Source organism: Oryzias melastigma, unplaced genomic scaffold, assembly GCF_002922805.2.
Source record: "Oryzias melastigma strain HK-1 unplaced genomic scaffold, ASM292280v2 sc00375, whole genome shotgun sequence".
NCBI lineage: Eukaryota > Metazoa > Chordata > Actinopteri > Beloniformes > Adrianichthyidae > Oryzias > Oryzias melastigma.
The window spans coordinates 53,747-68,212 of NW_023416972.1; the positions used below are offsets into that span (position 1 = coordinate 53,747).

The 14,466-nt window shown below is 53.6% G+C and overlaps 1 protein-coding gene across 1 annotated transcript; it reads right to left on the reverse strand.

Annotated features, from left to right (window-relative positions):
* Positions 1-9,136: 9,136 nt before the first annotated feature.
* LOC118598361 (cell division control protein 2 homolog 3-like) lies at positions 9,137-11,377 on the reverse strand. The gene has a single exon (XM_036211023.1). It carries the CDS (start codon positions 11,081-11,083, stop codon positions 10,196-10,198), a length of 888 nt encoding a protein of 295 aa, XP_036066916.1. The 5' UTR covers positions 11,084-11,377; the 3' UTR covers positions 9,137-10,195.
* Positions 11,378-14,466: the final 3,089 nt, after the last annotated feature.

Sequence of the window (14,466 nt, forward strand, 5' to 3'; positions counted from 1 at the left end):
ACTTGGGTGTAGCTGTTCGACGCAGAGAAAAGGTTGCCCTCGAGCTTGACGATCACCACACCACTCTCGGTTTCTACGCTGAAATCGGCGCGGAGCACCGGGACGAGGTCCACATAGAGGACGCTTCGTCCGAGCCGAGCGATCGGAAATGGGACGAAGGAGGAACGAAGGACCTCGGTGTCTGGAGCTGGTCACGCTGAAATCAGCGCGGAGAACTGGGACGAGGTCCACGTAGAGGACGCTTCGTCCGAGGCGAGCGATCGAAAATGGGACGAAGGAGGAACGAAGGACCTCGGTGTCGGGAGCTGGCCACGCTGAAATCAGCGCGGAGAACCGGGACGAGGTCCACGTAGAGGACGCGTCGTCCGAGGCGAGCGATCGAAAATGGGACACTGGAGGAACGAAGGACCTCTGTGTCGGGAGCCGGGACAGCGCACAGCGAGGGGAAGGGCGCTCGCAAGCAGAAGCATTTGGAGAAGAACGAAAGGCACTCCGTGCTAGACCGGACACAAGCTAGCAGACATGGCAGACTCTGAGATTCAGGGTAGAGTCCCAGAGCAATCTTGCGCTACAGGGTCGTGGACGATATAGTGGTAAAATGTGAGACACACGCAAAGCCGAGGAGGGAGCCCTCGTTCTCGAATTCACCGTTGGAAGGATCAGAGAGAAGATCTGTTGGGATCCTGCCCTCCGATATCATGTACGCCGGTGTCTTTGTCTCTGCATGCACACGGGTTCTGCTTGTGCAACTGTGTTGGGTAACGTGACTTTGAAGGTTTGAGAGAAATAAAAGACACGAAAACTGACTAGTTGGTGTGGTGTTTTTATTTTTGTATTTTTGCATTTCCACTCAACCGGAGAGGTATCTCCGCAACAGCATGTCTACTCCGCGGCCTCCTGAAGATCACTTGGTGGCTGAGCTGGAGGGGTCTGACACTCCGGTCCTCTTGGAGTACACTTGGGTGCAGCTGTTCGACGCAGAGAAAAGGTTGCCCTCGAGCTTGACGATCACCGCACCACTCTCGGTTTCCACGCTGAAATCAGCGAGGAGCACCGGGACGAGGTCCACGTAGAGGACGCTTCGTCCGAGGCGAGCGATCGGAAATGGGACGAAGGAGGAATGAAGGACCTCGGTCTCTGGAGCCGGCCACGCTGAAATCAGCGCGGAGAACTGGGACGAGGTCCACGTAGAGGACGCTTCGTCCGAGCCGAGCGATCGAAAATTGGACGAAGGAGGAACGAAGGACCTCGGTGTCTGGAGCTGGCCACGCTGAAATCAGCGCGGAGAACTGGGACGAGGTCCACGTAGAGGACGCTTCGTCCGAGGCGAGCGATCGAAAATGGGACACTGGAGGAACGAAGGACCTCTGTGTCGGGAGCCGGGAAAGCGCAAAGCACGCAGAAGCATTTGGAGAAGAACGAAAGGCACACCGTGGTAGACCGGACGAAAGCTAGCGGACATGGCAGACTCTGAGATTCAGGGTAGAGTCCCAGAGCAATCTTGGGCTACAGGGTCGTGGACGATGTAGTGGTAAAATGTGAGACACACGCAAAGCCGAGGAGGGAGCCCTCGTTCTCCGAACTCAACGTTGGAAGGATCTGAGAGAAGATCTGTGGGGATCCTGCCCTGCGATATCATGTACGCCGGTGTCTTTGTTTCTGCATGCACACGGGTTCTGCTTGTGCAACTGTGTTGGGTAACGTGATTTTGAAGGTTTGAGAGAAATAAAAGACACGAAAACTGACTAGTTGGTGTGGTGTTTTTATTTTTGTATTTTTGAATTTCGACCGAAGCGGAGAGGTATCTCCGCAACAGCATGTCTACTCCGCGGCCTCCTGAAAATCCCTTGGTGGCTGAGCTGGAGGGGTCCGACACTCCGGGCCTCTTGGAGGACACTTGGGTGCAGCTGTTCGACACAGAGAAAAGGTTGCCCTCGAGCGTGACGATCACCGCACCACTCTCAGTTTCCACGCTGAAATCAACGCGGAGCACCGGTACGAGGTACACGTAGAGGACGCTTCGTCCGAGGCGAGCGATCGAAAATGGGACGAAGGAGGTACGAAGGACCTCGGTGTCGGGAGCTGGCCACGCTGAAATCAGCGCGGAGAACTGGGACGAGGTCCACGTAGAGGACGCTTCGTCCGAGGCGGGCGATCGAAATTGGGACACAGGAGGAACGAAGGACCTCTGTGTCGGGAGCCGGGATAGCGCACAGCTAGGGGAAGGGCGCTCGCAAGCAGAAGCATTTGGAGAAGAACGAAAGGCACTCCGTGCTAGACCGGGCACAAGCTAGCGGACATGGCAGACTCTGAGATTCAGGGTAGAGTCCCAGAGCAATCTTGCGCGAAAGGGTCGTGGACGTGGTGGCGGTAAAGTGTGAGACACAGGCAAAGCCGAGGAGGGAGCCCTCGTTCTCCGAACTCAACGTTGGAACGATCTGAGAGAAGATCTGTGGGGATCCTGCCCTCCATTATCATGTACGCCGGTGTCTTTGTCTCTGCATGCACACGGGTTCTGCCTGTGCTACTGTGCCGGGTAACATGATTTTGAAGGTTTGAGAGAAATAAAAGACACGAAAACTGACTAGTTGGTGTGGTGTTTTTACTTTTGTATTTTTGCGTTTCGACTCAAGCGGAGAGGTATCTCCGCAACAGAATGTCTTCTCCGCAGCTTCCTAGAAATCACTTGGTGGCTGAGCTGGAGGGGTCTGACACTCCGGTCCTCTCTGAGGACACTTGGGTGCAGCTGTTCGACCCAGAGAAAAGGTTGCCCTCGAGCGTGACGATCACCGCACCGCTCTCAGTTTTCAAGCTGAAATCGGCGAGGAGCACCGGGACGAGGTCCACGTAGAGGACGCTTCGTCCGAGGCGAGAGATCGAAATTGGGACGAAGGAGGAACGAAGGACCTCTGTTGAGGGAGCAGGGAAAGCGCACAGCGAGGGAAAGGGCGCTCGCACGCAACTCAAACGGAGAGGTATCTCCACAAAATCATGTCTACTCCGCGGCCTCCTGAAAATCACTTGGTGGCTGAGCTGGAGGGGTCTGACACTCCGGTCTTCTTGGAGTACAATTGGGTGCAGCTGTTCGACGCAGAGAAAAGGTTCCCCTCCAGCTTGACGATCACCGCACCGCTCTCAGTTTCCACGCTGAAATAGGCGCGGAGAACAGGGACGAGGTCCACGTAGAGCACGCTTCGTCCGAGGCGAGCGATCGAAATTGGGACGAAGGAGGAACGAAGGACCTCTGTGTCGGGAGCCGGGAAAGCGCACAGCGAGGGGAAGGGCGCTGGCACGCAGAAGCATTTGGAGACGAACGAAAGGCACTCCGTGGTAGACCGGACGAAAGCTAGCGGACATGGCAGACTCTGACATTCAGGGTAGAGTCCCAGAGCAATCTTGGGCGAAAGAGTCGTGGACGATGTAGTGGTAAAATGTGAGACACACGCAAAGCCGAGAATTGAGCCCTCGTTCTCCGAACTCAACGCTGGAACGATCTGAGAGAAGATCTGTGGGGATCCTGCCCTCCGATATCATGTACGCCGGTGTCCTTGTCTCTGCATGCACACGGGTTCTGCTTGTGCCACTGTGCCGGGTAACGTGATTTTGAAGGTTTGAGAGAAATAAAAGACACGAAAACTGACTCGTTGGTGTGGTGTTTTTATTTTTGTATTTTAACTCAAGCGGAGAGGTAATCTACGCAACAGCATGTCTACTCCGCAGCCTCCTAAAAATCACTTGGTGGCGGAGCTGGAGGGGTCTGACACTCCGGTCCTCTTGGAGTACACTTGGGTGCAGCTGTTCGACATAGAGAAAAGGTTGCCCTCGAGCGTGACGATCACCGGCCCTCGCCTAAGAAGTCCCATCCTGATCCCGGTAGAACACGGCGCCATACGTTCTGCCCGCTGTATGGTCCTGAGTGTGGCGTACTCGCAGGGAGGTCAGAGCTACGGTCTGGTAACAGACAGGCATTTCAGGACAGCGGAGCAGACAACCAAGGGCTACCCAGTTAGACGGATCTCCGTGCTTGCCAGCGCACCCCTGGCCTGGGTTAAGCTGCTCCACGCAGAGGAGGACGAAGAGGCAGCGCGACCGAGGAGGAGTATCGGTCGCGGCTGTGAAACGGCAGAGGCTGAAAAGCTCGTGTCGACGATATACACCAGCCTGAACCGTTTCGCTTATTACACGGTTGCAGCGTCGCACCACAGGGACTTGTCTGAAAGAGACTGCATCGCTCGAGAAGTCACGGTCGCAACGCTGGCTGCGCTGGGAGCCCCGCTTGCGTTTAAAATTTTACACGAACAAAGCCGACTGACTGAGGTCCACAGGTCGCAACGTACGGGTTGGCTCCCCGATCCTACCCGAGCCGTTTGGGGCACCAGCGTGCTGTGGCGGCGGGAGGATGACGATGACCCCCGTGCATTGTCCCGTTGGATCGCCAACAATCCCCTGAGGCCTCCGTGCCCGAGCTCTGGCACATGGCTGCTCGCGTCTCTTACAAGCTTGGGCATTGAGGTGGTCGAGCCTGAAGGTCCAGATAAGATTCTAGCGGACCACATCATTCGTGCGCCTTACTGGGCCGTGGTGTTGACGGCCCTGTGCTGCGGAGCACTCTCGCATTGGTCTCGCGAACTGGACCTGCTCTCGCAAGAGCTGCCTTGTGCGCCTGTTGGGGCGACTTCCGATGGGCGAACCTGCCAAAGGTGCGGCTTTGCAATAGCCGTCAGTCCTTTGATCTGTGAACCCGAGGCCCTGAGGACTCTGGCAGTGTCTCAAATCGACAGCCTGCTCTTGGGCCAAATCTGCACAACTCTGTGCGCTACAGTGCCAGCAGAGGGAGACGAGCATCGTCTTGTGCGCTTCTGCCTGAATCACAGGAGGCAGTTCGCCATCAGCGCGGAGGAGCTGAGAGAGGGCAGGTGTCGCGGTGAGAGTCTCGATTGCGACGGGGCGGATGAGTCGGGAAGAGAGATCAAAGACCTTACCATGCACGGCGCACGCCGATGCAAGGAGGCCAAGGAGGAGCCAGACGCAGGCTGGTGGATCTGGCAGAAAAGGGCTCGACTCGAACTCAGGGAGAAGGTGCTCGGACGCCCACTCGGAGACGATCCCTCGTACGTCAGGTTGTGGAAAACGTTCTACTCGAACGGGAGGGCCGACGTGCTACGAGCGCAGCTCGGAGGACCTTCTCTCACGGCGGACTATTGGAAAGGACGGTCTTGTGGAGTTCTCGGATATCATATCGAAACTCGTCCGTTCGGGATGTACGGCGACCTCCTCGACACCAAGGACAGATCCCTGCACCCCGGCAGATCGCCTGTCGACAATCAGCCGGTGCCCCTTGCAGGAAGCTCTGGATGATGCACAGGCTATCGAGAGTCAATTCGAACCCATGGCCAAATGGTTCCAGGAGAATCTGGCCCACGCGAAGGGTCGCGAGGCCAAACTGGGATTCGAGCTGACGTCAGAACTCTGCGTTTTCTACAACGCTGCACTTTGCAGGCTGACGGGCGCAGTGAAGGATATGTTTCACAACCTTGGCTTCGTACGGGGAGCGAGGGAACTGCTACTCGCAGACGACACCCTACGCATTGTGTCTGAAATTCTTTCTGGTGGCGCCGAAGCAGATGGCGATCGCGGCCAGCGGGACCTAGCGCAGGCTTTGGCGTCGCTCGAGTCCGAGTTCCCAGAGATGGACTGCAGCGTGCTTCGTGAGGTTCCCCGAGAACAGCAGGGACACCTCAACTCGTCTTATGTTCGCACCAGTTGGGAAAGCGTGGTGCGCCTCGGCTGGGCCCTGCACGACGCACTCCGGGGTTCGGCGGAGCGTCTCCGTGCCTCGACAGGAGAGTCTCGTGATGCAAAACAAGCCGAGGCGACAGCCAGGGCTAAAGGGCACGAAGTGGAACTTGAGTGCAACAGACAACTGTCTGAGCTGTCCCAGCAACTGGCTCACGTCAGCCTGAATTACACCAACGACAAATTCACTCTCCAGCAGATGAACGTAGAGCTCTTGAAAGAGCGCGCAGACATGGAAATGGAACTGGAAAAAGCAAAGGAGGAGTCGGCCGCGCTGCGGGGAGAGTTAAGGTCTGCTCTCGACCTTGTAGGCAAATTGGAGAACAGTGTGAGAGTGGGGGAAAGAGCCCTGGTGGAGTTGCAGGACGAAGCCAAGAGAATGAAAGCTGAGAACGAGACTGCCCGGAAGCTCACAGAGAAGCTAGAGGACCAGGTGAAACGCGCAGATGCCGAGAGTGAATGTAGTGCAAAGCGCGTCGCAGAGCTGGAATGTGAACTGAAGCGGAGCCGAGAGCTAGCCACCGAACGGTTCGATCGAAGCAAAGCGGAGGAGGAGCACGCATCGAAGCGCATCACCACGCTGGAAGAAAAAGTGAAGCTATCGGAGACCGAAAACAATTCCCGCTTGAAGCGCATCGCCGAGCTGGAAGCCGAATTGACGGAAAGTCGAGAGATGGCCAGCGAGAACGTGAATGAAACAGACAAACTTATAAGCCAGAGTAAGGATCTGCTAAAAAAACTGCAAGGGGCTGAGAACAAGAACGCTAAACAGCAAGCTCTGATCCGAGAACTCACGGAAGAAACACATAGGGTGACCGAAGTGAGCTGGAGATGGAAACGGATCGCGGCCGTGGTGTGCGAAATTTTAGGCGTGGAGAGAACCATGGAAGAACACGAATTGATCGGGAGAATCAAGCTTGCTGGGATCTCCTCGGCTGAGAGAGTTACGCTACTGCTGCAGGGCAACTGCATCAGAAAGCTAGAAGAACTTGAACTCCGCCACGAGGAAACGACGGGGCCAGCTGCAGGCTCATTGTTTCACGATTACGAACAGTACATCAGGGCGACCGTGTCAACTCTGGGTACGGAGCACACGCCGATGGAGCGCGACGACTCCGAAGCATCCCGCACCGACCACAGGAAAAGAGTGCTGAAGCGAAGGTTTGGAGCTGATTCTCAACAGACCAGCCCCTCTGGTGAAAAGCACGAGGCAGACGCGGAAAGTAACGTGCGCATTTTGTCGCCGAAGAAATTGCAAAAAGCCATAGAGTCGTCAGAGCGACACGCTCTCCGGTCAAATAGGCCCACTCCCCGCCAACATGGTTGCAGAGGACAGGACGAAATGAAATGTGAAGATACCTGGCCAACAATTATGTTTGAAACCTCAGGACTACTGGCCACGGACAAGATGCCAGCAAGGCGCCCGAAATCAAAAGACTTGGAGTCCAAACCTTCGGGACCGGGGCACTTCCACATCCACAGTGTGTGGCTCGGAGAGAGCTTTCGGTACGAATCGATGCCAAATGTTGTGCGGCAGTACGCCGGTGAAGACATGAGGCTCATACTTTTGGGGGACAGCAAAGCAGCTTCAAGGACCCTGTGTGGGGTGCTGCAGACCAACGAGGGGATCGACGAGGATCACTTTGCTGCGGATCTACAATCCTCGGACGGCATTCGACTGCTGTCAGAGATGCTTCGCTGCACACTGGTTGCGTTCTGGTCGCCCTGCGGAGGACACGAAATCCACGGGACGTCCACAGAGCATCTCTACGCTATCGTGCTGAGCGAAGATCCCGAGTCACCGCTCAAGACTAGGTGCTACATGATAACGTCGCGGGAGGGAGGCGCAGACAAACACCAGCCGTACTTGTACAACCTGGCAAAGTTGCCAAAATTTGCTCGCACACCACCCACGGTCGATTGTTCAAAGGGACCGCATAGGGATCACGCTAGAAAAACAAACTACCCCAGCGTGAGGGTGTCTGTGGTCGAGGTTTCCAACATCACACTGATAGGAAACTGAGACATTGATAATTTTCAAAAGAGGAAAAAAAATATGTAACGCGACTGGTTGCAAGCATCTTAATTTCACGCCACTTTTTGCTTCACTAACTGCAGCAAGAAGCTGGCGGTTGATCCCAGCTTGACTGACACCGGGGTTCACGCGGGGAAAAAGAAGCTCACGCTCTAACTCTCAAGATGTACAGATTCCTGTTGGGGAAAAGCGAGGATCGCGATACGCTGATCATCGTGGGCCGATCCGGGTCGAGGACCTATGTGGAGCCGAAAGGAGTGGGGGGCAAAACTGAAGATGGTCGCCACCCCCTAGGCCGCTGTGCCTGCCCCAACCAAGACTTCTTTGGCTGGGCCTCTCACGCCGACACCTTGATGGGAGCGGACGCTTTGATTGCGGCCGGCATTGTGGCGATACCCTTACGGGTGAAACGTGTGGGAAGACGTCACTTGGCTTTGGAGTATTCGTTTGAGACAGAGAGGAGCGGTAGACCAAACATGCAACGTAGGGGGATCGCGGTGATCTGCATGGACACGTCTTGCAGTGCGACCATACTCGCCAACGGAATGCACGGCACAATCAACTGCTGTGATCTGAGGATCTTGGACAGCATCCGTGAATTGATGCCTGGTTGGAGTGTGATGCACGTCCCACCAGACAAGGACAAACTGTGGGGCAAAGCCATACGCCCTGTTCCCCTGGAGAAGATGATTTGAACAGAACTCATGTGAGCCTCCTACGAAATGTGGCAATTGGCACTGAAAAACAATAAAATTCACAAGAAAGAATATCTCTGAGTGTGTCTTTATTTTTGCACGTACAAAGCTCAACAAAATTACAGTGATGTTACAGCGTTAGGAATTTCTCACTTCAAGACTTATAGGACACAGTGTAGGTAAATCATTTCATGCATTTGTATGTTTTTCTTTTACAAAACAAATAGCCAATCAAAATGTTGGTGTACAATACAGAGTCTGAGGAGCGATCAGGGACTTGTGCAATAACAGTCCGACACCAATTCACTGTGTCCGACCACCACTCTGAATCTCCGACCGGCACTCAGAGTGTCCGACCACCACTCAGAATCTCCGACCACCATTCAGAGTGTCCGACCACCACTCAGAGTGTCCGACCACCACTCAGAGTCTCCGACCACCACTCAGAATGTCCGACCACCACTCAGAATCTCCGACCGCCACTCAGAATGTCCGACCGCCACTCAGAGTGTCCGACCAGCATTATGGGAGTCCGACCAGCGGAGAACTGTAGACAGACATGCTGCAAAAAGTCTGCAATGTTTCAGGTCACTTGATTACCTGTGGGGACTTTTTTTTTTTTAGCAACAAACTAATCAGTGCAAAGGACTGACATTTGTCTTTAGGCAAGTTTTGTGTGCAATTCATAAGACGATTCCACTTGGGAATGTTATGCGAGGAATTCTTTTCCAAGCAAGGGGCGAGCTGGGTATCTGTGATAGGAGTGGTTGTGTCTTTTGTTGGCTTGGAATGTGGGTCTGTGCAAGGAAACTTTTTTGATTTTCATCTGCATAAAGGGTGTTTTCTTCAGCGTGTATAAAAGGGAAGAGAGTCCAAAGAGCTCACATACCCAACCTCAGCAGCCTAAGGTTTGGTTTGAACGCTTAGTTGATAAACCTCAGCAACCGCACCAAGGAGGATGTTTTTTCCGATCTTGCTCGTGTTCGTGCTTTTTGCTTCAGCGGACTTTTGTGTTTTACAGCACCGTAACAAGTCTTGCTCGGATGTTTTTCGTCGCCCTGAGATCGAGACTCCTGATCTGATGGCCTTGGAGCCTGTGGACACCTCAGTGAAACTCTACAATATGACAGAATGTATGTATGTATGTATGTAGTGGATATCTACAAAGCACTCGTCTCTAACCAATGTTTATTCTCATCTTTGTCCAGTACTTGACGCCTTGAAGGAGAGCATAAGGAAGGCTCAGGAGGAGTTTGATGGATGGCCCAGTCGGAAAAATGGAGCCAAACCTCTTACTTTGTCTCTTGTTGCCGCAGCTGCTCATGCAGTTTTGACAATGCTCTGAGACAAACACGGAACATCCGAGCGGAACCTGAAGCCCTCTGTGCTCTGCGCAGTCAAGTAGACGACGACAACTGTTTCGGGCAATGGTGATTCGGATGGAGGGCCAAAGCTCATTGCTTACTCAGTGTGTATCCTATACTCTACTACGACAGTATGACATGTATTCTGTATTAATCGCTGTAGAAATATAAGAAGAAGGATGTGTGAGCAGGCCCACAGCACTGAATGCTATATTATGCTTTTTATCTGGCACATGTCAAGTATATTCAATAAATGATGAACAACATACACAAGAGTCAGTTTCTTTGTTTTATGTTCCTGTATTTTATTTGGTATCCCCAATACATTGTCGCAAGACTGCAGTCCTTTCTTGGTCTGTCATGCAAGCCAACCCCTTCCATTCCTCATCATCCAACAGCTCCCGAGCCGTGAGTCTCTTCTGGTGTCCAAGAACAATGAGGCGGAAGGCGATGCGTTTTGTGCTCTCGCACCTCATGGTGTTTGGTATCATTTCTCGTCTGCTGATCTTCAACTCCTCTGCCTCCTCGCTGAGATCCGTAGACGCCAGCGCCATGACTTTATTCAGCGTGTTGTACTGCTGTGTTCCAGCGAACACCACCATACCTTCCTTCGCGTCCAGTATAATAGCTCCCAAACTCCACATGTCCACGGCACACGTGTACTCCCCAACTTCACCATCGGCAAACAGCTCTGGGGCCCTGTAGGGCTCTGTCACCACGCAAAGGCTCATCCGTTTGGAGAACTGTCTAGCTAAACCCAGGTCTCCCACCTTCACGGTCAGATCCGCTGTGAGAAGCACATTGCTGGGAGTCAGGTCCCTGTGTAAAATGCCCTGTCTGTGCATGTACTCCAAGGCGTTTGCCGTCTGAAGTGAGAAACTGGCCACAAAACTGAGGGGAGCTGTCGGCTTGCAGTGAATCGCTTTGGTCAGCTCAAAGGGCACGTACGGCATGAGCATCGCCACCCGATCCTCGTCCATGAAACAGTCGAGGAGTAGTATTATGTTGGGATGGCCTCTAAGCGCGGTCAGGCAGGACAGCTCTCTCACGGTCGTATCCTCTATAACGTCAGCGCACTTGTGACACTTCAGCGCGTACTCTTGGCCATTGCTTACATCCCGCACCCTGTAGACCACCCCGTAGTTGCCTTGTCCGATGATAGGTCGCAAAGGGTCTTTGCGGTATTTTTCCATCAGTACTGAGCAACAAGCATAAAAACGGGGTAAAAGTCTTCAGGGAAACTTTGCTTTGCTCCCAGTATCCTTAGAGTCCGCGTCAAACAGATGTTTAGTTCAACCAGGTTCTCCTAATGTCTGACGGTGACCCTGAAAGGCATTGCTGCATCTAAAGGATCTGGAGGCATCTGTGTGCTATCACAGCACAATGTAAGAGCACAAAAGTACAGCGCCGACCATTAGAACAAAGAATCTAAGTCCAGAATCTGCAGGGTCGAAGTGTCTCGTTGTTTTGGGTGAAGGAAAAAACTCAACAAATCCATCCTGGGTGAAGAGAAAAACAAACAAACACAAAATTAAATAATAACAATAATATAAAAATCCAGAATACACTTGTTAAAACAATAATAATGATTATTACTATAATTATTATGTTATTATTTTTATGGGAATGGATTATAATAATTGTATAGTTTTACACCGCACTCACCCAACGCTTGTCGTCAAACCACCCCCTGTGCTCTGTGATCAAATACGAGGCAATCGCCTCTGATATGGTGTCAGCCAGGAACGAGTCTGACCTGCTGTCAGTACTGTTTTGGCATTGGCACAATACTACCCCTAAACTTAAAAGGCTGACGATTCGGCCCCAGTTGATGATCCCGTCATGGAAAAGTTCCTTTGCGATGTCGACGATCACAGCGTTGCCAGACGAGTCTTTCAGCTGTGAACCCATCTCTAAAGTGCAAAAAGGCAGAAAACAGAACAAAACGAACAAAAAAAAATATCAAAACAGGTTCATGAAAACTACATTACACTGAATTTACCCTGAGGAAAGCAGACCCATTCGGGAAGCTCACCCGTATACTTCAGTCGGTGTACTTCCAGCACTTCGCGCACAGCTCTTGTCAGAGCGCAAGCAGCTTTGCGACAACGAAGGTTTTTCATCTCAAATTCATTGTGTCGTCCAACAAAGTGTCTCAAAACTATTCGGATCAATATTCTGGTCTCCTCATCCATGTCGAGCTCTTTACGTAGACTCAACTTACAGGTAGGTTGACTGGTCATCGGACTCTCTGAACGGCAGTCGAACGCTGGGGGGAGCAGTCAGAGGCTCTAAGCAGCAGTCGGGCACATTGACCGGCGGTCTGACTTTCTGAACGCAGTCGGAGACTCTGGGGAGCAGTCGGAGGCTCTGAGCAACAGTCGGAAGGTCTGAGGAATAGTCGGAGGCTCTGAGGGGCAGTCGGAGGCTCTGAGCAGTGGTCTGACTTTGTGAGTGAATGTCGGGTTGTGTGTGTGTAAGCATTTTTTTTCACGTTTCTCTAAGCCTTAGATTTGACTGGAATGGAGGGTGTTTAATGCACTGAGGAGGTGGGCGAGCCCAAGCGACCCACCAGTTGCTACAGGCGGACCGGAGCATATAAGCCTAAAAAGCTTTAGAGAGAGGCTTTCAGAGCGTACCTCAAAGACCTACCAACGAGACACGGATCGCACAGGCTGAAGGACAAACTACACAGAAAGGATTCAGATAGCTTTGGCTTCCAATCCCACTTCATTTGTCCACACAGCCGACAAGATTCACTTCTAAAATGGACACGGCATCGACGACCGAGGCAAGCGTGCCCACGAGTCAAACGTTCATCGTTTCCAGCAGTCCTCCGTGGTACTCTGATGCGGTGAACGACCCGGAGGAAGTCTTCACGTGCTCGGACCCGCGTGGCCTTTTCGAGAAAGTGGCGGAGGCGATGGCCGCTATGGAACTGACCCTGAGCGACGAAGACCGTCTGCGGTACAGGCCTAGGGTTTTGAACAAGCTGATCAGAGATGGGGTTATGAGAGACTTCTCCAACGTACGCCAGCGTCCCTCTCGATCTCTCTTGCTTGCCCTCATGGACCTGGTGGACATTTTGGGAGGCAACGAGTTCGGATCGGTCGCCACGTCTGACAGGGCTGGCCTCAAGCAAGTGCTGCTGATCTGTGGAAATTACATGGCTTACTACCTCCCCGCAGAGGCGCTCGGGGGTGAGGGTCGCACGGTGGTGCCCGTGGTGACACACTACTCGACAAAGGAGAACCTGCTGCGTTACGACCCCGCGAGATCCATGGTCGGGACATACGTGACCGTCATACCCGGAAACGAGGGTGAAAGCAAGAGGTCCTACTTTGTCCAGGAGGTCCTGTTCACGCCGACTCCGGAAAGCCTGAAGCTGCTGAGAAAAGTCGCAGGCCACATGTTTGAATTTTGGGACATGTCCCTGGAGATGCCCACGCACCTGCAGGCACTCCTTCCGTCTTTCCAGCAGATCCTGCCTTGTCAGCTGCTTATTTCGAACACCTCCGGGTCCCCCAGCAAGGATCAGAGCAGCCAGGCTACCCTGGCTTCCCACATGGAAGACATAGAGCCGATGTGCTGCGCGCCAGGGGAGAGCCGAGAGCAAGAGTTCTCGGGCAAAAAGAAGCGGAAGGGCGACGCTTCCCCCGACTGTTTTGGGGAAGACGCGGTGAAATGCGACCTGACTCGTTTCCACTACGAAGGGGGAGAAAAGCGCAAGGTGTACTTCAGGCCGGGAGGCAAGACGCTGGAAGGGAGACGGGGAAACCTGGTGGCGACGGTGTCCGTGCGACCGGAGCAGAGGCACTTGCCCAGGCTGTACGTCTCCACCACGCTGCGGTTCTACAGGGCGCTGAAAAGAATGTGGGTGAAAGGCAACGGAGAGCTAATGAGCTGCTGGAACAAGACACTGCAGGGGATGGCGCGGGAGACGTATCTGTCCGGGGAGCTCACATTCCAGGACATCCAGCACTGCGCCCTCTCCGCGTTCACCAAGCGCGTCGATCCGAACAGCTGGTGCGACCGCATACCCAGACACGTGGAGAGCAGGTTGGCGGACCCCAGGATGATCGAGGTCGCGGAGATGGCCATTCTGTTCATGAACGCCAAGATCCCCAACGCCTTCGCCGTGGCCGAGCTGCTGCACTGTCCGTCGAGGAAGCTCAGGCGCTACAGAGAATTCCTGGACATGTACGACTCGGACGCGACCTTCAAGAAGAGCGAGCGGGAGAGGTTTGCTGTCTCCGTGATGGAGCTCATGAGAAAGGAGTTGACTTCGCTCACACGACAGCTGCGCCGGTACGGCGAAAACCGGTCAGAAGCCGATCCCGAGACGGCCCGCAGAGCAAAAGCATTCGCCGAAATGGTGGAGCGAGAGCCCTGGGAGGTGAACAAGATTCAAAAACAATGGTACACGATGTGCAAACACGACCAGTGCAACAAAGATAAGGACGCCCAAGCCTACGGCAAGGAGGTGCACGCGGCCGCCAAAGTGGCTTTCCTGAAGCTCAAAGTCTACTACAACAAGCTCAAGAAACTGGGGGTCAACGCGGAGCGCTTCAACTTC

Coding starts and splice junctions, on each gene's coding strand:
- LOC118598361 (XM_036211023.1), bottom strand. CDS start 11,083: ATGGAAAAATACCGCAAAGACCCTTTGCGACCTATCATCGGACAAGGC.